The following is a 24603-nucleotide window of genomic DNA, read 5'->3' on the forward strand; positions in this document are numbered from 1 at the left end:
CTGTCGTCTGGTAAACATTTTGGGATACAGATTGATAAAAGATGTGTGCCCCCCCAACCATCACAGCTTCCCTGAGGGATAATGCCCCGTAAATGTTAATGTGACTTTCGAAGACTTCATCTGTGGCCAAGTTCAAAGTCGCGGGTGGATTTGGGCTTCAGGCTGAGTCATTCTGGAATCCCCATTATAGGCCAAATCTTTTCGTGAGCAATTCAAGGGGTTTTCTCGAATTCTATAAATAGTGTAATAATGCCTGTGTGATCATCTGTTTTTATCGCTAGCCTTCCAGACAGTTTCAGAAGTAATGTGGCTTCTCACTGAAAGCAGGATTTCACAAGTCTTCAGCTTCCAGTTGCTTCCAGAGCGTGGCCTGTGGGCCTGGCACTGAACAGTGGGATCCCGGACAGCGTTTCTGCCCGGACGAGGTGGCCTGACTCTTCGGGTAGAACCTGGTCTGGGCAGAAACTCTGGGAGCAGACTCTAGGAATCTCCAGAAAGCTGATAAGCTGGGCTCTGGCCCCAGCTCCCACTTTCCTCCCACAGAAAACCCTGGACAAAACATGTGTCCCCTGTGTGCCTAGTTTCTCAAATTTCAGGCTGTGGGCATTGCCCTGTTCTATTTAGGGGACTCACGGCTTTTCCCCTGGGTTTTCACATCTGTTTCATCACTCCATCACCCCATTGACCCCGTGCAGGTCACATAGTCTCTTTCCATTTGACAGATGAGGACACTGAGGCAGATTTTTCACAGACCGGCCTGATAGTCACACGGTGCCCTGCCCAAACTAGACTCGTTGCCCTTTATTTTGCAGTTCCTCAAGCTGAGGCCTTGGTGAGCATGCCCCCAGCCCACTCCCCACCCTCTCCACACAGAGCTCTGCATAACGGATGAGACCTACCTGGGCCGCGGCCAGACCCTGGTGCATACCTGCCTCCAAGCCCATGGCCACTCTCTGGGCAGGACAGCAGCCGGGCGGGGAGGAATCCCAGTTCTGCAGAGTCAACAGCTGGGCCCTGTCATCCGGGGGGACCTGCAGGGAAGTGCAGGGCAGAGGCAGGCAGCTGTCCTATGTACAAGTGGGTCTTTTCACACAGGATGCCTTTGGGGGGGAAAGAACAGCAGAAGCAGAACTAGAGACCCGGGTTCCAGCCCTACCAGCCTTGGAAGGATGATCAGATCCCAGGATCTCTTCCTCCCGCGTAAGATGCTGTGTAGGGCAGAGGTGGCAATGTTTGTGGGAAGTGCTTGGGAAAGAAAAGTGTTATGTAAATGTATGGTGGTACTATTAGAACAACATCAGGCCGCAATGGACGCAAATGGACGAGGCCAGGGGAGGCCAGGGCGCCAGCACTGAAGAGTCTGCTGAGTGTCTGGTTACCGAGGGCTGCCCTAGGTCTGTGGACTTAAGCGCTCTGACTCACCCGTACCCGGGAAGTGGTACCTGGAGGTGTCTTCCTGAGGCCAGGTGAACCCTGTGACACCCTGCTTGCAGGCATTCCTGCCCATCCACCTGTAGTCCTGTCAGGCAGTCCGGCCTTCTCTTCCTGCTCAGAGTTTTCCTTCCAGCCTCTTTTGAGGGCATTTCAAGGCCACAGCCACAGCAGGTGCTGGCTCCCCCTCGCCTGAGAATGAGGCTTCATGCCTGCATAAGTGCGAGACAGAATTCCCACTGAATCAGCCCAGCTTCTCAGCTTCTTTTCACTGCACCCCAGCCCCACTACCCCGCGCCTCCTACGGATCAGCAGAGCTGAGCCTACCTGACCTGATTTTGCCAACCCAGATTTTGCTCACAACCTGGGAAGCTTGAAAAATGTCTCCAGAATATTCTAGATTAAACTGGAAGTGGCTGATGGCAGTTCCCAGCCACAGTGTATTCCCTTCACCTGGAGCCAAATGCCAGGGAGAACGCATTCTCAGCCTCGGTGTCCGTCAGTCACAGAGAAAGTCTCCAGTGCTTTGTTTATTAATGATAATAAAGGGCCAGCATTTGGGGCATGACGTTCATGTGTGTTTACTAGAACAGATTCAAGATTATCCCAATAATGTTACTCTCTCTTTACTTTTGGGTGGGACTCAAAGGGCAGCAGTCACAACCAGCACATGGGGAATTTGACTTGATGCTCAGGAGAGTTTCAGGCACTGGTGACGGCCATGCTCATGGTTCCAGGCCAGGGTCTATGTTTGCAGTAGGCGGCTGTTGTCTGTCTGTGGTCTGGGGATCTGTCACAGGGCCCCACCTTGCCCAGCCACAGAGTTGGCCACGTGACTTGGGTCTGGCAAATCAGGGAACCCCGTCTCCACATCCACAGCGATTGGTCTGAGTGATGGTCATCTGACGAGCAGGGCCAATCAGAATCCTTCCCTGAGATTTGCGGGTTGGACACAGGAAAGAGGGGTCATGATAGAGACTGGGAGCTACTGGTGGCCATCTTTGCCATTGCAAAGGGAGACCCAGGCAGGAGACAAAGTGGTCAACATGCACGAAGCTAAGACAGGCAGAAGCAAGAGCAGGGAGGACCAGCTCTGTCATTGTTTGAGCCCCGTGGACCAGCTATGTTCTTGGGGACCACGCCCTTCCACCCCTGCCACATAAACCAGTTCAGGCCCTGTGTGCTCTAACTAGTTGGAGAGGGTTTGTCCAGCCAAGAATGCCATCTAACAGTGTCTGGGGGCAGAACAGAGGGAAGCAGTGGAGTGATAAGGGCTTTGGCATCATATGGTTGGGTGTCTGGGCCGTGGCCTGTGGAGGTCAAGGCTACTCAGGGAAAGGTCCAGCCTGGAGTGCGAAGGGTAAGGACATGCCCAAAGGCAGGGCCCAGTAGACATCAGAACCCAAAGTAGGAACCAGTCCCAGGGCGGAAGCTGTAGTCTCATCCTCACACCGGCCTCTGGGGTGCCTTCTTTCTGCAGACAAGATGCAGGCCTGCTGCAAACTATTGCCCAAGCCAAAGTGACCTGCAGGTCAGAGTCCCACTGTTCCAGAGTAGAGGTACAGCTGAATCCCCAGGGCCAGGCCTCAGGGCCCAGCAGGACTGAGCCAAGACTGGCAGCTGTGGCCACACAGATGTGGCCGTGATGGCCAGCTGTGAGTGCAGCCTGGCCATACACCCCCTGGCTGGGGCCGCACACACAGCCTGCCAGAAGGAGAGGGTGGCCAGGTCTGGGGCCAGCTTTGGTAGACAGAATGACTCAGGCTACGATAACCAGGAGGTCTCTCTGCCACTTGTTAAACACCTACTGTGTGTGCCACATCCATTGCACACGTCACTCTTTGAAGCCAAGGAGGTCTGTCTGACCCAGTCAGAGTGATGCCAAGACTTGGGCGATCCTTCCGTCATGCTGCCCCAAGTGCGTGTGCGAAAGGCAGGGCGTGGGCTGCCACCCAGGGAGGACCGTCCAAGACACAGGTGCCGGCCAGCTAGCCCATTCTCCCCGCTCCTCCTCTCCTGATGCCAGGCTCTGCTGGAAGGATGCCCACCCAGCCTCAGCCCACCCTCCTCTCCCACTCGGCCCCATTTCATCCCCTGGCTGGGAGCCACTCTTCCCTCACAGAGGAGGGGCCAACTGTCATTCTGATCAGTTCTTTTTGGTCCTAAGTCACAGAAACTAACTTACGGTAGCTTCACATCCCTGAATCCTTCTTTCATAAGGGTACAGAGGTGTCTCATGGAGCCCAAAGGTCCCAGGAAAGGACAGGAAATGGCACATTCGGGGTTCTCTCTCAGGCCAGGGCAGATCGATCTGCCGTAGTGTCTGCAGTTTCCCGTCCAGACCAGTCATCAGCCTGGGAGCGCCCCTGCCTCTGCCCCTGTGACCAGGTGCCAAGAAAGGACCATATCACCTTCTGTGAGGTGGAAGCTTCTGCCCTGGGGTCCCCCCAAATGATAATGACTGAACAGGACAGGAACTTCCCAGGAACTACCCAGGGCCTATTTCTACCCACTGGGGGCAGGCAAGCAGGCCCTGGGCTGAAAGAGGAGGACAGAGGAGGGAGGGGGAAGTGAGGAGGGGAGTGTGCAGGTGGGCTTCGATGGCTGTAGCAAGCAGCACTAAGGGGCCAGGTGACTGAAGGGGAGGCCCAAGGCGGGGGAGTAGCCAGGTGAAAACCACAGGTGACCCCGGCGCAAAGGGCGACTCTACAGAATGGCATGGGCTTACTTGACGCAACCTTGAAAGGGGGGAAAAAAGCCCCAAATAAGCAAAGAAACCTCACCCTGTGACAAAAATGTTACCCTCAAAAGTGAAACAAATACTACGAGATGGACTGGACCAGACTGGCACAGAGCAGTTGGGAAGAATACGTCTGGGGAGTGAAATAACAGCCACAAATGAAAGAAAAGGTGGATCCTGGCAAACGTACTGGCTCTGTCCTCTCAAGTCTTGAATTAAGAAAAGAACGGTAGGAGGGTTCCTTTTCTCCACGCCCTCTCCAGCATTTATTGTTTCTAGATTTTTTGATGATGGCCATTCTGACTGGTGTGAGGTGATACCTCATTGTGGTTTTGATTTGCATTTCTCTAATGATTAGTGATGTTGAGCGTCTTTGCACTGTTGGTGGGAATGTAAATTGATACAGCCACTATGGAGAACAGTATGAAGATTCCTTAAAAAACTAAAAATAGAACTACCATATGACCCAGCAATCCCACTACTGGGCATATACTTGGAGAAAACCATAATTCAAAAAGTTACGTGTACCACAATGTTCATTGCAGCACTATTTACAATAGCCAGGACATGGAAACAACCTAAGTGTCCATCGACAGACGAATGGATAAAGAAGATGTGGCACATATACACAATGGAATATTACTCAGCCGTAAAAAGAAATGAAATTGAGTTATTTGTAGTGAGGTGGATGGACCTAGAGTCTGTTCATACAGAGTGAAGTAAGTCAGAAAGAGGAAAACAAATACCATATGCTAATACATATATATAGAATCTAGAAAAATGGTACTGATGAACCTAGTGGCAGGGCAGGAATAAAGATGCAGATGTTAAAAACAGACTTGAGGACACGGGGGAAGGGGAGGCTGGGACGTAGTGAGAGAGTAGCGTTGACATACATGCACTACCAAATGTAAAATGGATGGCTGGTGGGAGGCTGCTGGGGAGATCAGCTCGGTGCTTCGTGACCACCTAGAGGGGTGGGATAGGGAGGGTGGGAGGGAGGCTCAAGAGGGAGGGGATATGGGGATATGTGTGTGCATATAGCTTATTCACTTTGTTGTACGGCAGAAACTAATACAACATTGTAAAGCAATTATACTCCAATAAAGATGTATTAAAAAAAAAAAGAACTCAGGAAAGAAAAAAAGAAAAGAAAAGAATGGTGGCAGCCTGTTCCCTCTGAACAGGTTGGCCTCTGAAAGAAGAGCTGTCTGATCACTTAGCATGGAATCTTTACCCACATGTTCACCAAATGCCTGCTATGAGCCAGGTACCATTCTAGGGGACGTGGCAATGGATAAGACAACAAGACTCCAGACCTAGTGAAACTTTCTTTCTAGTGAAGGGTCAGATCATCAACAAATACAGGACCTGATACAGATGATAAGGGCTAGGAGGAAAATAGAGCAGGGCCAGACAATAAGCCCTGGGGGCTGCTATCTTAGAGAGGCAGTCAGCGGAGGCCCCCCTGAGGAGCCAACATGGGAGCAAAAACCTGATGGAAGGGAAAGTTTGCGCCGAATAAAAAACAGAGTACCTTCTATTTGAAAACAACCATCCTCTTGCCAGTGTAAAGAATTCTGGCAAATACTCTTTTTAAGCCCTCCAACCAATGGCCTGGGGGAAGGACTGGGATCAACTCATTGCTGGTGGGCTGTCACCAGCTCCCAGGACCCACCCCTCTCATGTTTCCTCGTGACTTCTCAAGGAAAAAGAAACTTCCTGCCAGCAGTAAATAAAAGGGCACTTTCTCCTCCGCACTGGGGACATCGCAGCAGCAGCTACCTCTCTGCACAGAAACAAACCAGAGTCACCAGGGATGTAGAATGTGGATGGGCAAATTTCCCTTGGTCATTTGTTTTAGGAGAAGGAAATGATGGTGAGTTTGCAGGGATTGGTGGGGCTGCCATCTACCTCAGGAAGCTTCAGAATACACTAAGATCCTTGTGCCCTAATGCCTTCCGTCTCTCAGGGCACCATCTCCCTGCTGCAGCCGCTGGCCGCCCGGTGGGGGGGTTCCCCCTTTGCCTGTATGCAGCTGTTTTTGGCTTGACCACAGGACTCTATCATGCCAGAGTTCATGTGGTTATACAGAGCAGGAAAGAATTTCCCAGAATGCCTTGAGAAACCTGAGACACTGAATGGCTTTCAGGGCTTATTGATGTGGCCGGTGCAGGAAATAGCAGTACGTCAATAAATAGTTTTAGGCAGGAAACGAGGCTTAAATGGTAGCCTTAAAGTTTGGGGGAAGGCACTAGGGGTTGCTGGGAGGGAGCCTGCCAGTCAGATGAGAACCTCGAGCCAAATACCAGTCTTTGAAATGGCTGCCACCAATCTGAGGCCCCTTGCTGGTTCTGGACGCGAAAGGCTGAGGTTGAAGGCAGAGCTGGAGACCCAGGGGATGGCTGGTTTCAGTTGGCAAAAAAGAGCTCCTTGTTCCAGGGGAGAAGTTGGCAACCTACAACGTATGCGCCCAGAAGAGACACATAGGCTGGCTTTTGGTGGCCTCTGGGCTGGGCAAGTTCACAGCCCACTTCCCCACCCTGGTAGTGAGAATCACCACTAGCTGGCAGGTCACTCCAAGAGTTTCGATGTCCTAATCAAAAAAATCAAGGAAAAGGGTCACGATCTGCCAGTTTCTTTTTAAGTAACTGTTTTTCTGACTATAAAACTAAACGTTCTCAGAAAAGTGGGGAAATTCAGAAAATAATAAAGTGTAAGAAATAAAGGTCATCCATAATTCCACTATTGAGAAACAACTACTGTTAACACTTTGGATATTTCTCATCTTTTTCCTTATATTAAAAAAATTGTTTTTATTCATGGGCGAGATTATATAATATTTGCAAGTTTGCTTTTCCTTTTCTCTTTTTTTAAAATATTTATTTATTTATTTATTTTTGGCTGTATTGGGTCTTCTTTGCTGCGCTCGGGCTTTCTCTAGTTGCAGTGAGCGGGGTCTACTCTTCGTTGTGGTACGCGGGCTTCTCATTGTGGTGGCTTCTCTTGTTGCGGAGCACGGGCTCTAGGTGCACAGGCTTCAGTAGTTGTGGCACGCGGGCTCGGTAGTTGTGGCTCATGGGCTCTAGAACGCAGGCTCAGTAGTTGTGGAGCACAGGCTTAGTTGCTCCGTGGCATGTGGGATCTTCCCGGACCAGGGCACAAACCCGTGTCCCCTGCATTGGCAGGCAGATTCTTAACCACTGCGCCATCAGGGAAGTCCCTGCATTTGTTTTTCTCACTTAGCATTACACAGCCATTTTCCCAAGCTGTTATAAACTTCTCATAAACGTATTTTTAATGGGTCCATGAATCATCATTTACTTAATCATTCCCCTATTGTTGGATGCTTAAGTTTTTGAATTTTTGTGTGTATTAAGCTTATTTTTCCTGTTATTTTAAATTATTTCCTTATGATAATTATCCAGAAGTGCAATTACTGGATCAAACAATAAGAACACTTGAAAGGCTTTTTTTTTGGCTGCATTGGGTCTTCGTTGCTGCGCACGGGCTTTCTCTAGTTGTGGCGAGCGGGGGCTACTCTTCGTTGTGGTGAGTGGGCTTCTCATTGCGGTGGCTTCTCTTGTTGCGGAGCACAGGCTCTAGGCGCACGGGCTTCAGTAGTTGTGGCACATGGACCCAGTAGTTGTGGCTTGCGGGCTCTAGAGCGCAGGCTCAGTAGTTGTGGCACACGGGCTTAGTTGCTCCGCAGCATGTAGGATCTTCCCGGGCCAGGGCTCCAACCCGTGTCCCCTGCATTGGCAGATGGATTCTTAACCACTGCGCCACCAGGGAAGTCCCCAAAGGCTTATTTTAAGATTTTTTTCAGGAAAGTGATACCAGTTTACATGGCCCATATTATGAGAGTGCCTATCTTACTTCATCTTTACCAGCAGTGACAGTTACTGGGGGCGTTTTTTGTGGGTTTTTTTGCTGTATGCGGGCCTCTCACTGTTGTGGCCTCTCCCGTCGTGGAGCACAGGCTCCGGATGCGCAGGCTCAGCGGCCATGGCTCACGGGCCCAGCCGCTCCGCGGCATGTGGGATCTTCCCGGACCAGGGCATGAGCCCGTGTCCTCTGCATCGGCAGGCGGACTCTCAACCACTGCGCCACCAGGGAAGCCCAGTTACTGGTTTTTAAGCTTTGTTAACATAGAAGGTGGAAAAAAATGATATTTTCATTCTTTTGATAGCTACTGAGATTTAATTTCTTTTTATATATTTGTCAGTAATTTATGTTTTCACATATGAATTATCTTTTAATGCCCTTTCTCGTTTTGTCCATGAGGGATTTAGTACTTTTAATATCAATTTGAACAAGCTACTTAAATATTAAGACCGTTACCTTTTGTCACATTGATTGCAGGTATTTTTCCTGGTGTATCCATCGCCTTCTAAGTGTGTTTATAATATTTCGATTTTTGATGCATTCCTCTTGTTTTAATTTAGAAGGCCCTTCTCCATCCAGAAATTCGATAAATACTTTAATTTTCTTCAAGTTCTTATGGTTTGTCCTTTTTTTTTTTTTTCTTTCTTTAACATTTACCTCTTTATTTCATCTGGAATTCATTTTAGGGGCCAGTGTGAAAGGAGACTCTAAATTATCCACTCCACCCCACACCCACCCCGACGTAGACAGCTGTTCCTGCATCATTGCTTGAGTGAATAATGCTTCCTTTGCTACTGATTTGTGGTTCTCTAGGGGCCATGTGATAAACCCTTATGGATGCCAAATTTGTTTCTAGGCTATCTGATCTAGCTATTCATTCTTATGTCAGTTCCACACCCTTTTAATTATTAAAGCTTTCGGATAGGTGAAAGTAATATAACTCTTTCCAATTTTGTTCTATTTTGTTTTTAGCTGTTTCCCTATTATTCTTTCAAATTACTTTTAGGATGTTTTTTTCAAGTCTCCATTTCCCCTTTCCCTCCAAAACATTCCCGTTGGAATATGGCATACAAATTGGTGTTAAACTTGTGAATTATTTCAAGGAAAATTACCATCTTTTCAGTGCTGTCTACCCATTAAGGAATATTATGTGTTTCTTCGCTTGTTTAAGGCTTTCTCTTAAATTTCTCTGTTCAGTTTTGCAATTTTCTTCATAGAAATCGCACATTTCTTAATAATGTCATTTAAGAACTTTTATTGCTTATTAAATGAGCTTTTGTGCATTAAAATGTCTCACTGGTTAATTCTGTCATAAAAAAGCTGTTGATTTTTGTATATTAAGTTTACACCTAAATACTATTAATTAGTTACTAAACTCTCTTGTTAATTCTGACCTTTATTAGAGAGTTCTCTTGGGGTTTTCACATATATAATCTTATCCAATCATTGTACCTCTTTCCTTCCAAGGGTCATGAATGTCGCTGCTGTTTTTTAATCAGGCCTATTGATATTATGTTTATAGATGTACTGATACTATATCCTCCTTGCCTTTCTGGGATAAAGTCTACTTGGTTATAATGTATCTGTTAGTATTTCATTTGGGACTTTTATGTCTACTCACATTAGAAAGATTAGCCCATAGACTTCCTTATTTGTAATTTACTATCATTATGAGATTTTGGTAATAAGGAACAGGAGAAGCTTATTTTTTCTGTGTTCTGGACCAGTTTACATAGCAGAGCAGATATCTAATTTTTGGAAAGTGTGAATCAACTTACCTAGAAGAGTCAGAAGTTTAGAGACCTCCTTATAGTATGTAATTCAGAACTTTTCATTTTATGATTTTCTATCTTTTCTGGCTTTTAATTTATTTTTTCCGTGAAGTTCGGTGACACTTATTTTCTAAAAAAGCACATATTTCATGATTTTTTCCAAAATCATCATCACAGATGGTAAATAGTTTTTATTGTGCTTTTTAATCTACTCCATATCTGTTTACATATATTGTTCATATTTTTTTCTTTCTTTTTTTTTTTTTTTAGTCATTGCAGTTTTTTTTATTGAAGTATAGTTGATTTACAATGTTGTGTTAGTTTCGGGTGTACAACAAAGTGATTCAGTTATACATATATTTTTTTTTTCAGATTCTTGTCCCTTATGGGTTATTATAAAATACTGAGTATAGTTCCCTGTGTTACACAGTAGGTCCTTGTTGGTTATCTATTTTGTATATAGTAGTGTGTTTATGTTAATCCCAAACTCCTAATTTATCCCACCCCTCCTTTCCTTTTTGGTAACCATAAGTTTCTTATGTCTGTGGGTCTATTTCTGTTTTGTATATAAGTTCATTTGTATCAATTTTTTTTTTTTTTTAGATTCCACATATAAGCAATATCATACGATATTTGTCTTTCTCTGTCTGGCTTACTTCACTTCGTATGATAATCTCTAGGTCCATCCATGTTGCTGCAAATGGCATTATTTCATTTTCTTATGGCTGAGTAATATTCCATTGTATAAATATACCACATCTTCTTTATCCATTCATCTGTCGATGGACATTTAGGTTGCTTCCATATCTTGGCTATTGTAAATAGTGCTGCAATGAACATTAGGGTGCATATATCTAGTTTTCTCCAAATATATGCCAAGGAGTGGGAATGCTGGATCATATGGTAGCTCTATTTTTAGTTTTTTAAGGAACCTCCATACTGTTCTCCACAGTGGATGTGCCAATTTACATTCCCACCAACAGTGTAGGAGGGCTCCTTTTTCTCCACACCCTCTCCAGCATGTATTATTTGTAGACTTTTTGATGATGGCCATTCTGATTGGTGTGAGGTGATACCTCATTGTAGTTTTAATTTGCATTTCTCTAGTAATTAGCAATGTTGAGCATCATATTTCTAATTTTATTTCTATTTCTGCTTTCTTGTTTTTACATATAATTTCCTTTCTTTATTTTCTAATTAATTAATTTCTGTATTTTGTCCTTCCACATATTTCCTTAGTTATTGGTGGTTTTCTAAGTTTTTTGAGTTGAATATACAGATTAACACTGTTCAATAGAAGTATAACATGACCCACATATGTACTTTTAAATTTAATATTGTATTGCACTATACCCGATATATTCAGAATTTCAACATATAATTAGTATTTCTAAAATATTAGACATTTTACATTCTTTTTTCCATACTATGTCTTTAAAAACTAGTGTCTATTTTACACAGACAGCACATCTCAGTTTTTTAGAGGCATGTTTCAAGCACTCAGTAGTCAGTTTAGAGGTTATATTTGCTTCCTTTTTATTTTTTATTTTTTTAATAGACTTATTTATTTATGGCTGCATTGTGTCTTCGTTGCTGTGCGGGCTTTCTCTAGTTGCGGCGAGCAGGGGCTACTGTTCGTTGCGGTGCGCGGGCTTCTCCTTGCGGTGGCGTCTCTTGTTGGGGAGCATGGGCTCTAGGCACACAGGCTTCAGTAGTTGTGGTGCGTGGGCTCAGTAGTTGTGGCTCGCGGGCTCTAGAGCACAGGCTCAGTAGTTGTGGTGCACGGGCTTAGTTGCTCCATGGCATGTGGGATCTTCCCAGACCAGGGCTCGAACCCCTGTCCCCTGCATTGGCAGGCAGATTCTTAACCACTGTTCCACCAGGGAAGTCCCTTTGCTTCCTTTTTAAATAGCCAAAATAGTTAAGACTATAAATTTACCTTTCATTATAGCTTTGACCACATCACACAAGTTTTTACAGCTCTTTATTTCCTAAATAATCTATTATTGTATATTTGATTACATCTTCTTTCCATCTTTCTTTAGGAGAATGCCTTTTAAACAAGTAATTGGCTATTTTTAAAATTGTTCTTAATTCTTAGTCCAGGTATGTAACCTGTACAGTTTCTGTATTCTGACATATGTAGTAGAATCACAGCTTATAATGAGGTTTGTTTCTTATGTTTTAATAGCTTTTGTTTTATGTAGTTTGAGTCTGTGCTATACAGTATATTTTTATCTATTATGGATTGTATTTTTATCTATATCAATAATTTTTATTTTACTTAATGAATGTTATCTTGAAAACTACTTTGATTTTACTTGTGTTTTACTTTTTTTTTTAACATCTTTATTGGGGTATAATTGCTTTACAATGGTGTGTTAGTTTCTGCTTTATAACAAAGTGAATCAGTTATACATATACATATGTTCCCATATCTCTTTTATATCTATTAATGGCTGCTAGTGTTTTAATATTTTTTTTGTTTGTTTTAATATTTTTAAAAGCACACTTTAATGTCTATTTCTCTATTTATCAAACTTAAGAAAGAAGCAATAACCTGCGAATCTTTATGGTCTAAATTATGAAATTTTGTGTGCTTACAAGTCTTCTCTCCTTCTCCCACCAGTATTCATCAGTCTTAAGTAATTTAATCTTGGATTATTAGGTTACTACTACTATGAAATTCTTATTCAGATTACATTTATTTATTAAATATCTTCTCTCTTGAGGATTATTTCTGGATTTTGACTCAGTCTTATAACCAAAATTATAATTACTTATTTTGATTTAACTTCATAAATCTACCTGCTTTCAAGTTTTCACTTCTGGTCCTTCTACACCATGATGTTCTCAGAGTTGAGTAGTAAATTGTTTTTGGCTGGAGCATGTATTCAAGAAAGTTTTTGATTTTTAAGTTATTTTTAATTGTGTTTTAAAAAAGCATAAAGTTCTCATCTCAACCATTTTCTAAGTGTACAGTTTAGGCATGTTAAGTATAGTCACATTGTTATGTAATCAATCTCCAAAACTTTTTCATCTTATAAAACCAAAATTCTAATCCATTAAACAACTACTCATTGCCCTGTCTCCTCAGCCTCTGGCGACCATCATTCTACTTTCTGTTTCTATGAATCTGACTACACTGGATACCTATATAAGTGGAATCATACAGTACGATGATGATTCTCTCGATCCCTTTGTTCTGTGTATCCTGATGTCCTTTTTGCGACTGGTTTACTTCACCTAGCATGATGTCCTTAGGGTTCACCCACGTTGCAGCATGTATCAGAATATTCTAAGATTTAACAATATTCCATTGCATGCATATACTACATTTTGTTCATCCATTCCTCTGTCAGTGGACACTTGAGTAGACTTCACCTCTTGGCTATTATGAACGGTGCTCCTTTGAACATGGGTGTGCAAAGATCCCTTCAAGATCCTGCTTTCAGTTCTTTTGTATATATCCCCAGAAGTGGAACTATTGGATCATACTGATAATTTAATTTTTAATTTTTTGAGGAATCGCTATACTATTTTCCATAGCAGCTGCACCATGCAATTCTTTTAAAGATAAGCATGTGGGTGGGATTTTTAAAAAATCTGCTTGTGTAAAATGTCTTTGTCTTGCTTTCACTCATAGCTAGGTGTGTCCTTTTCACCTCAAACATATGATGTTGCTTCAGTGTCTCTGAATTTTAACATCAATTATAGAAGTATAAGGCCAACCATATTTTTGTTCCTTTGTAAGAAACCTAGGGGTTTTTTTTCCTTCAAAGCTGTTTTTAGAATTTTTCCTTTTCCTTGAAATTAAAAAAAAGAAAATTCTCCTGCTAAGTATAAATAGTGGGGCTCTGGAACACTGTGAACCCTTTTTGCCTGAAGAGTCAGCTCTTTTTTTTGTTGTTTTGTTTTGTTTGTTTTCAACTTTAAGTTGCTCTCTCGGGTCCTTTGTTCTGTGTATTCTGATGTCCTTTTGAAAACCTATAATTCATGTCCACTCTCTGTCTTCTCTATCCTTTTTCTTCTTTCTTTTTTTAATCTATGGCTTTGTCTTCAGCTAGTCATTTTCCAAGTCTGTCTCATGTATCACTTTTTCTGCAGTATCCATTCTATCCTTTACTGCCTCCAATTCACATTTCATTTTGCTGTGGATTTCTGACTTCCTTTGGTTCTCTCCTATCCCCATTTCCAGTCTCACACTTCATCTCAACCTAAGGTTTTGTTAACTAATCCCATGTCACAGAATCTATGTTGTTGTTCTTAACAGACATACAATCCCACATGTCTGTAGTTGGGTTTTTTGTTTATCTTTGCTTTATTGTAGTTGACATGTTCAGAGTTATGCATTTCCATTAGATCTTCGAGATAATGCTCCCCTGTTCTGCGGTGCAGGATTTTTCCACAGATGCCATAGTTCTTTGCTCCTCCCTGACCCTTGAATGAGAAAGGCTGGGTTTGGTTTTGGTGTTAGCTGTGCAGATCATCCTTAGAGTTGCTCAGTGTCTACTGAGGTAGTAGTCGAGTCTCCCCTCAGACCTGAAGCTGGTGGCTTCGTGTGCACATCCCAAATTCAATATCCCATATTCAGCAGACCTTCAGTGTTCTAGTGAGTTCTACTAGCCCAAAACAGAATCCTCTCTCAATGCCACTGATTATCAGGAGGAAACTGAGTCAAGCTGTAGTTCTTTGATCAGATGTAATCATTTTTTTAAAAAAACTCCAGTCCCTGGTTTGCATTGCCCTGAGACTTTTCCTTCCCAGAGGGCTTTGCCTGAGAACACTGTGCCTCTGAGGACTCAGGGGACCACTTCACCTCTTTCTGCCCTGAATCTGCAATGACTAGAATAAGAGCAGTACTGATGGGAGCTGCCGTAGTGCACAGGCACGGGGGCTTGTTAACAGTTACAGGCTCATTGCCCACGAGCCAGCGGCAGGCAGAGGGAGGGCTCAAGCTCGAGCTCCCTCCCCATCTCACCCTTGTCTTACGGGTAGGGGCCAAGAGTCTTTGGACACCCAGAACTTCTCAACGACAGCATTTTAGTCAATGGTAAGGCGTCTGCAGTGAACTGTAATCTTCCTTCTCGGTGTTGGGGGGCTTATGTCCACTCTCATGGGTATTTTTATGGGAGACAGAGAAAGGGCGTCTCAGGCACTGATACAGGGCCACCTTTTTTTTTTTTTTTTTTTTTTGCGGTACGCGGGCCTCTCAGTGGTGTGGCCTCTTCAGTTGCGGAGCACAGGCTCCGGACGTGCAGGCTCAGCGGCCGTGGCTCACGGGCGCAGCCGCTCCGCGGCATGTGGGATCTTCCCAGACCGGGGCACGAACCCGCATCCTCCGCATCGGCAGGCGGACTCTCAACCACTGCGCCACCAGGGAAGCCCCAGAGGCACCATTTTAACACCCGTGCTGGCACTCTATAAAGGTCTAGAGTTGTTCTCAACCATGGTTGCACATTGGAGTCACCTGGGGAGCTTTGAAAATATACCAGTGTCTTGGCCTCACCCTGGCCAATGACACAAACCTCTCTGGGTGGAGTCCAAGCATCAGTAGCTTCAGAGTTCCTCCAGGTGACTCCAGTGAGCAACCAGGGCTGAGAACATTTGGCTCAGAGCAGAGAGCAATGGAAGGGCTTAGGTTCTCATTCAAGTTCTTGTACTGGTGACCTTGGTCAAGTCTTTTCAGCTCTTGTACCTCAGTTCCCCCATTCTAAAATGGGAATGGTAATGCCTGCCCCTGCTCTGACCACATAAAGATATAGTGGGATAAACAGAAGTTAATGAGGATAGAACTACCCAAAGTTTCATGACTTCAAGGCCCACAGTACAGCACCCTCTGCAGGGTCTGGGGCAGCAGGAAAAGTAATTCATCCTCCTCCCGGGACCATTGGGCCACCCCATGGTGGCCACCCCTTCTCACAATGATGGAAGCAGCACAGGAGAGTAAGCGTAAATACTTAAGGCCTCTTAAGGACCAAGATCAGAACTGGCCAAAGCAAGTCACAAGGTCAAACCCAAAGACCAGGGGAAAAGTGGAAGAAACTTCTGAACATAACCTAATCTACCACAGATTCTAATCTTTCAGTCGCCAGAGAGTTCAGGTTTTTATTTCATTCTGTCTGGACCTTTGCAGTGGCCTCCTTTCTGGTCTCCACACCTATGCCATATTAACCTTCAAAAGAGCACAGGTGGGCTTCCCTGGTGGCACAGTGGTTGAGAGTCCGCCTGCCGATGCAGGGGACGCAGGTTCGTGCCCCGGTCCGGGAAGATCCCACATGCCGCGGAGCAGCTGGGCCCGTGAGCCATGGCCACTGAGCCTGCGCGTCTGGAGCCTGTGCTCCGCAACGGGAGAGGCCACAGCAGTGAGAGGCCCGCGTACCGCAAAAAAAAAGAGCACAGGTATGACCAAGGCATTTCAATGACCCCCCAAAACCTTCCCTACCAACCATCACATGGAACCTGACTCCTTGGCTGGTTTCAATTATCCACACTCTAGCCCCAACCTCCTTTCCCAGCCCTGACCCCATTTTCCCCTCTACCCACCTACAATGGGGACAGGTTGGCTAAGACCTCCCTGGTTCCCAAACTTCCATGTTACCTTCCTGGTGCCTCACCTGTGGTCATGGCTCCACCTGAAATTCCCCCAGGTTCTCAGGTCAGAATCCTAGCTCTTCCAAGATGCCAATTTCCAGTTGAAAGGAATAACTCCTACCTCTGAGTTCTCCAAAGTTCCTTTACCTGGAACCCTCCAATGGCTTTTAGTTCATTCATAACTGAATGAACTAAAATGAATGAACATGTCTTATCTTACCTCCTAGAGCAGTGCCTGGCACACAGTGGGGCAATGGTATTTTTAAGGAGGATGAATGAATGCGTGAATGAATGCCTCTAGTTTTCCTTCTATGCTCTGGGCCACTTGCTGGCACGGGTTGTAGCTGTGTCTCTAGCCCAGTGCTGGGGCCAAGATGGACCTCAGATGCCCATTGCTGGGTGTGTGGTTACCCTTCACTGCTGTGGGGACATGATTTGGAGGTTAGCAAAGGAGATAGTTTAGCCCCAGGGAGTTGAATGGAGGAAGTGATGACTGGGAAAGGTGTCATCTCCCCCTTTACCTCATTCCCTCCACCTCAGTATCTGGGTCAGTGAGGCAAGTCTGTAGCGCCCCCCAATCTGGGGACACTGAAGAAGAGGTGCTGTGGCTAAAGATCAAGGTGGTCTTTCTGCCCACAAGTGAGTCTTCAGCATTCATGCTCCAGCCACAGATCACCCATTGCCCTTCTCATGGAAATCATGGGGTTTACCAGTTGCCTAGGCCTAGCCCTTAGCCAGTAGGCAGAGTGGCAGACTGGGGCGGTGCCCGGGCCCCTCCCAGCTCCTGTGCAGCTGACGTGGTCTCTTGTGCCTCCGCAGAAGGACTTCACAGTGCGGGAGGAGCTGCAGCAGCAGGATGTGGAGCGCTGGTTGGGCTTCATCACCTTCCTGTGCGAGGTCTTCGGCACCATGCGCAGCAGCACGGGCGAGCCCTTCCGCGTGCTCGTCTGCCCCATCTACACCTGTCTCAGGGAGGTAAGTCTCTGCCGGCCCTGCCCGAGAGCGTGGGCGCTGCCCTGTCTGCTAACGATGCGCATCTCCATCTCTGATGCGCCAGGAATGCCACAAGGCTTGTACCACTTAAAGTGATCAATCATTTGGTTAAGAGAAACGGAACTCCCCGGTGCTTTTGTTTACTCTACCCAGGTTTTTATTTATTGAGTTTACGTAAAAGGAAATAATCCCCCAAAGGAAAGTATTATGAACTCAGACTGCAGTCATTCATACTCTAGAACACTGCCTACAGAAGGGAGATCTACAGAAAATATTGAGTGAATAGATCTTTGGACTGGATTGGTTTACCATTGAATTATTTATTTTAAAAACTATTTGCTTCTAAATTTCCTCTGATAAAGAAATAAATAAGGATAATAAAGAAACTTTTAAGAAGCAAGAAGTCAGTGGGGTGATGGCCCTACCAGGTATCATAACCCACTTTGGAGGGTCACCCTTGGCGGCTCTCAAGGGGTAGAATTGAAGGGCAAATGTGGAAGCTATTGGTGTGTCCAGTGAGAGGCTGGTGGCCCAAAACCCAGTCATGAGAGTGAGGAGGGGGAGGACCAGTTGCATTCCAGATATATCTTTGAGTTAGAACCAACAGGACTTGCTGACATGAGATACAGAGAAGGGAGGAAGTGACGTAGGGTCCTCATCTACCACCCTGCTAGCACCATTTCCTGGGACGGGGAAGCTGGAAGAGAAACAAGTAGAGTGTGGATGAAAACCAAGAGTTTGGGTGGCCTGTTGGCCATCCCTGGGGACACAGGCTTCAGCGTTGTGTGAAGTGTCGACCTGTATCTGGTGCTGGGGACTGGATGGGGTCACCCAGGGGTGGGGGGTGGGGGTGGGGTGAGATGGAGGAGGGGAACTGGACAAGGAGTGGCCGGGAGGCTGGAAACAAGCCAGGAGGGCACAGTCATCACAGCCCTTGTCCAGTGGGGCCAGCCCACACCTCACAGGTGTTGGTCCCCTCCCACCCTCAGCAGCTGATCCCAAGATGCCGATCCCAAGAGGAACAGCCTCTGGGGAATCAGCGGGACCAGGACAGAGAAGAGGCCTGGGTTTGGCAACAAGGAGGGGCCCCACGGTGTCAGTGGAGTGAGAACAGAAGCTACGTTTGCCTCGTTGGGGAGTCGGTGGAGGTGGGGGCGTGAGTGTGGACACCTTTTTGGAGAAGTGTTTCTGTGAAAGGCCGCAGGGAAAGACAACTTGTCAGCTAAAGGGGAGGTATGCGGTCAAGAGACACTTTTGTGTTTCTGAAAGAAAGATAATAGAGCAGTTTAAGGGAAAGGAGGGGGCATCTGTAAATGTTTTTGAAGCATCCATTTATAGGAAAATAGCACATTCATTCCAGACTGCGTGGATCTGCATGAAAGCAGAGCACACAGGCCTCTCCTGGGTGCTCGGTGGCCCTGTCAGCCTCTACCACTTCACGTAGCCAGAGATGTTTCTTGACAAATGTACTTGAATTCAGACTTGTTTCTCAGATTCAGACAATGACCTCTTCCAACTTGAGTTCACTCTCAAAGTGTCCTCAGCTCAGAAAGAAGTACCAAGATGGGCCATGGCTATGCTTTTTGCACCCCTTTGGGATGCTTTGAAGGTAGCCCTCTTGGAGTCCTCTCATCCTTGCCTGAGCTGCCCTGCACCCCGACCACCCACCTGAAGGCAGGGAGCAGCATTGTTCTAGGGCGGTGAACTGGATTGCCCCAACATGTTGCCTCTGCGTGATCTGGGCACCTCCTGGTGTTGCTGTCACCTGCTCCCCCAAGCAGGAAGCAGGGCTACAGCCGAGCCCTGGCCCTGGCTGCTGGGACACTTCTGACAACACCTGAGGTAGTGCGAACCTTCTGGTGTGAGTCCGGCAAGTGCCGGGAGGTCTGCACAGACCAGGAATCAGGAGCCTCCCCTGACGCACACTTGTTTGTTGCATTAAACTCACACAGACCCCGCCAGGCCCACCGTAAACTTGAAGGGTAAATAAATGATCAGTGGTTTTCACCATTTTGTAAAAGAGGAAACCACCGCCCCGCGTTCCAAACTATCTGCTTGAGGCCACATGGGGAGACCCCTGAACTCTTAGAGTCAGCTGCTGCCTCCTGTACCTTATGACACATACACACATACCCAGGCCTGACCCACGTCCCAAAGCAGGTTGAGCCAGCTCTAGGACGTTTCTAGAAGCCAAAATCACTGCCGCTGCCTTTCTCTGTGCTGGACAAGTTTAGGCTCTTCCCCCGGGGCCATGCAGATGGCTGACCCCAAATGTACAGGGCCCACCCTGCCCTGAGGTCATCCCAGCTTCCTGAACCATCCCCAGGCCAGCATCTCTGGCTGCCCACTAGACACGTCCCAAGTCAAGCCTCGAGCCTTCCAACAGGTTGTGCCAGCGGTGCCCCAAACCCTCCTGCTCACTCCGTGTCTTCACGTGGCCCAGACCCAGCCTTCCTGCCCCACTGTGGCCAGACAGCAGCCCCAGGACTCCCCAGCTGCCCTTTCTCAGTGTCGTGGGACACCCACTCCACCCTCTGCTTCGGCACCACCCCCTAAGGCTTCCCCTGCTCCCCTTTCCTTGATGCCCCCGAGTCAAACACAAACCCACGGGCCATCTTGGTGCGAAGAGTTTCGTTTGCAACAAACCTAAGGGAAAGATACAAAATCCTCAGTCTCGGGGTCTTCATGCTTATGGAGGCCGCCTTCAGTGGATGAGGGGCTTACCCAGATTGAGCGTGTGCTTAGCCCCTGAGCCCCTTCAGGCTGGAGGACAGGCAGCTCTCTGAGAGATGCCCTGCCCTAGAGCGAGGCCCCTGGGCATTTCCTTCCACACTCTGACCTAGTTGAATTAACCCTCTCTCAGTCACTCAAGCTTGAAATCCTGGACTCCATCCTTGGAGTCTCTCTCTTCCTGGCCCTAAAACACCTCCTTCCGGGCCCAGCTCAAGCCACCTCTTCTGGAACCTCCCCTGTCCCCACCCCCAGCCGAGTGTACCAGGAGCTCCCTCCTGAGCGAGGCAGTGCACTCCATCCTTATAGCTCCAATCCTTTTTACATCACCTTAGAGGATTTTTTAGTATAGATAACAGTACAGTGGAAGGCATTGTCCAAAGCACTTAATGCATTCTCTTGTCTTTTAACTCGGGCAACACCCTGAAGATTATCATCCCCATTTTCCAGAGAACAGAGAGATCAGACAGCTTGCTCATAGCCACACAGTTAGCGGGCTGCAGAGTCAGCATCGGAATCCAGACGTGACTGCCCGAGTCCCTGCTCCTAAACACCCTGCTTCACTGCCTTACAAGCAGAGCGGGAGCTGCTCTTATTCTATTCTCGTCCATACCGCAGCGCCTACTCTGTGTTGGAAGCCAAATAGATCTTTGTGGGATTGATCCTGTTTTTGCCATAAAGATCATGTGCCAATCAGAGATCCCTCTTCGAGGGATGGAGAAGAATAATCTTCAACAAGCTCTTTAACTGTTTAAGAGCAAATCGTTTCTGCCAAGATGGTTTTCCAAGTGAGTGAGGAGTAGTACGGGTGACCAGAAGCCGCGTGAGTCTCCTCGCCCTACTGTTTACAGCTCATGTTTGCCTCATGAGCTCTTTTGAATTTTTTTTAATGTTTTCAAATGTTTATTGTGGTCAGAACACATAACATGAGATCTGCTCTCATAACAACTTTTTAAGTGTACAGTACAGTATCGTTATCTGTAGGCACAGTATAGTACAGCAGATCTCTAGAATTTATTCATCTGACGTAACTGAAATTTTATACCTGGTGATTAGCAACCCCCCACTTCCTCCTCCCCACAGCCTCGGGCAACTCCTATCCTATTCTTTGTTTCTATGAATTTGACTATTTTAGATCCCTCATATAAATGGAAACATGCAGCATTTGTCCTTCTGTGACTGCTTATTTCCCTTGGCACAATGTCTTCCAGATTCAACCATGTTGTCCCATTTGCGAATTTCCTTCTTTTTTAAGGCTGAGTAGTATTCCATTGTGTATAGATCACATTTTAAAATCTATTCATCTCTCGGTGGACATTTAGATTATTTCCACATCTTGGCTGCTGTGAATAGTGTTGCAATGAACACGGAAGTGCTAATATCTCTTCCAGATCTTGATTTCAGTACTTTTAGAGAAATACCCAGGAGTGGGATTGCTGGATGATATACTGTAGAAGTTCTATTTTTAATTTTTTGAGGAACCTTCCTACTGTTTTCCATTGAAGCTGTACCATTGTGTATTCCCATCAACAATGTACAAGAGTTCTAATTTCTCAACACGTTTTAATATTTTGTAGTTACATATGTATATATATATATATATGGATATAAAATAGCCTTCCTAACAGGTGTGGGGTGGTTTTGATTTGCATTTCCTTGATGATTAGTGACCTTGAGCATCTTTTCATATGCCTGTTGGCCATTTGTATGTCTTCTTTGGAAAAATGTCTATTCAAATCCTTAGCCCATTTAAAAAAATCTGGTTACTAGTTTCTTTTGCTTTGGGGCTGTAAGAGTTCCTTAAATTTTTTTGAAAATTAACCCCTTATCAGATGTATGGTTTACAAATATTTTCTCCCATTCTGTAGGATGCCTTTTCACTCTCTCGTTAACTTTGCTGTAAGAAGCCTTGTAGTTTGAGGTAGTCCCACTTGTCTGTTTTTGCTTTTGTGCTTTTGGTGTCATATCCATGAAATCACTGCCAAGACCAATGTCATGAGACTTTTCCCCTATGTTTTCTTCAAGGATTTATAGTTTCAGGAGTTATGTTTATAAATCTTTAATCCACTTTTTAGTTTATTTTTGTGTAAGGTATAAGCTAAGAATCCAGTTTCATTCTTTGGCATGTGAATATCCAGTTTTCCCAACAGCATTTGTTGAAGAGACCATGCTTTCCCCATTGTGCTTTCCTGGCACCTTTGTTTCTATCCACTCCCTCTCAGTTGACCATACATGCATGGATTTATTTCTGGGCTCTCAACTCTGTACCATTAGTCTATATGTTTGTTTTAATTACTGTAGCTTTGTAATATATTTTCTTTTTTATATAAATTTATTTATTTTTGGCTGCATTGGGTCTTCATTGCTCCATGCAGGCTTTCTCTAGTTGCGACGAGCGGGGGCTACTCTTCGTCATGGTGTGGTGGCTTCTCTTGTTGCGGAGCACAGGCTCTAGGCATGTGGGCTTCAGTAATTGTGGCTCACAGGCTCTAGAGCGCAGGCTCAGTAGTTGTGGCACACGGGCTTAGTTGCTCTGCGGCATGTGGGATCTTCCCCGACCAGGGATTGAACCCGTGTCCCCTGCATTGGCAGGCAGATTCTTAACCACTGTGCCACTAGGAAAGTCCCTGTAATATATTTTCAAATCAGGCTGTATAATGCCTCCTGATTTGTTCTTTTTCAAATTGTTTCAAGATTGCTTTGGCTATTTGGAGTCTTTCGTGGTTCCGTATGAGTTTTAGATTTTTTTTTTCTATTTCTGTGAAAAATAACACTGGAATTTTGATTAGAGATTGCACTGAATCTGTAGGTCACTTTGAGTAGTATTGACATTTTAAATATATTAGTCTTCTAATCCAAGATCAGGAACAAGACAAAGAATGCCCAGTCTCATCACTCTTATTCAACATAGTACTGGAAGTCGCAGCCAGAGCAATTAGGCAAGAAAAAGAAATAAAAAGATATCCAAATCAGGAAGGAAGAAGTGAAATTGTCTGTTTGCAGATGACACTATCTTGTATATAGAAAACACTAAAGACTCCACACACAAAAAACTGTCAGGACTAAAAAATGAATTCAGTAAATTTGCAGGATAAAGATCAACATACAAAAGAATCAATTGCATTTCTATATGCTAATAACAAACTATCCAAAAAAGGAAATTAGGAAAATGATCTCATTTACAACAGCATTAGATAGAATGAAATACTTAGGCATAAACTTAACTAAGCAAGTGAAAGACTTGTACGTTGAAAACTACAAAATACTGGTGCAAGAAATTAAAGACACAAACAAATGCTAAGACATCCCTCAAGCTGTTTTTAATAGCATTCTAAGAACCCCTTCATCCTGCTGAGGTCCTCGGCCAAACTGTGACTGCAAGGGTTCCACACACAGGAGGGCAGTAATCAGTGTCTGTGGCCTGAGCTAAGGGTTTTATCATCTCCCGTCTCACCTGGAACTGACCTGGCAGGTTTGGGGTCTGGCTCACCCAGTGCCATCCCTCACCCCCTTTTTCCTGACCCTACAAGGCTCTCTGCCACCTCTGTAACCCAGTGGTGATGTACCTAGACTCCTCCAGGCTATCAGTGAATGGTTCTTTCTGGGCCCCTTACTTCAAGAGCTTTGTTGAAACTTCCTCTGCAGGGGATACTGGGGTGAATTTTAACCCCTCACATTTGTTTCCTCTGAGCCGACTTTCCCCATGCACCGTGGGCGTTTCTATCCACTCCCTCTCATCCTTCCTCCCTCCCCCAAACATCCCACCTTTCCTCTCTGCATTCCCATCCTCCTGCCCTCTTCTGAGTCCGGCAACCATAGCCAGAGGTCAGAGTGGAGGAAGGGAGGAAGGGAGGGGGTGCCTCTGTCAGGAATCTCTCCTCCCTCTGCACCCCTCTGTGACCCCCACCAACCTCTCCCTCTGGTTGGCTCCCTTGCTCTCCTTCCCCCAGGCACCAGAAACCCCGTCTGCCCCTCCCTGCCCTTCCTCTGAGGGGTGTCTCTGAGCCACAATTCCCCCCGGGATGCAACTGGCGGGGCTCCTGGAGGAGGCTGGCAGGCCCGCTGGCTGCGGAGGAGAACACAGAGGGCAACGAGTCAGGCTTCTCCGGAAATGAAATTGCTCCGTGCAACAATGGGAGAGCCGCTTTTCTAACATTTTGCGTGAGCGTGCATTCAATTGCTCACATTGTGTGGCTCCAGGGGGAAATCTGACCTCGGAAAAGGCTGAGATGAAGTGGGTGTGGGTGGAGATCCTCCACTCTTTCACAGGGCTGAGAGAGTCAAGCAGAACATTCCTCAGAGGTAACTTCCAGTGGGACCATTCCTCCCTTCCCAAGAAGAGCAGGAGATGGGGCTGTGTCTAGCCACCCAGCTGGGGCCAAGGCAGGGCCCCCTGGGGCTGGAAGAGACCAAGGTCGGCTGTGCCCAGGGTGGTGATGGACCCTAACGGGAAGC

General features: G+C 46.0%; 1 protein-coding gene across 7 annotated transcripts in view; it reads left to right on the forward strand.

Moving 5' to 3' along the window:
• The window catches only part of CTIF (cap binding complex dependent translation initiation factor), a 301312-nt gene that overhangs the window by 246706 nt on the left and 30003 nt on the right, over nucleotides 1-24603 (forward strand). For all 7 annotated transcript variants that reach the window (XM_030867887.3, XM_030867891.3, XM_060310534.2 and 4 more), the window contains one exon: nucleotides 17245-17400. In XM_030867887.3, coding sequence (XP_030723747.1) covers nucleotides 17245-17400 — 156 coding nt within the window. The remainder of the gene's footprint in view (nucleotides 1-17244; nucleotides 17401-24603) is intronic.

The sequence above is a fragment of the Globicephala melas genome, chromosome 13 (genome assembly GCF_963455315.2).
Source record: "Globicephala melas chromosome 13, mGloMel1.2, whole genome shotgun sequence".
NCBI classification, from domain to species: domain Eukaryota; kingdom Metazoa; phylum Chordata; class Mammalia; order Artiodactyla; family Delphinidae; genus Globicephala; species Globicephala melas.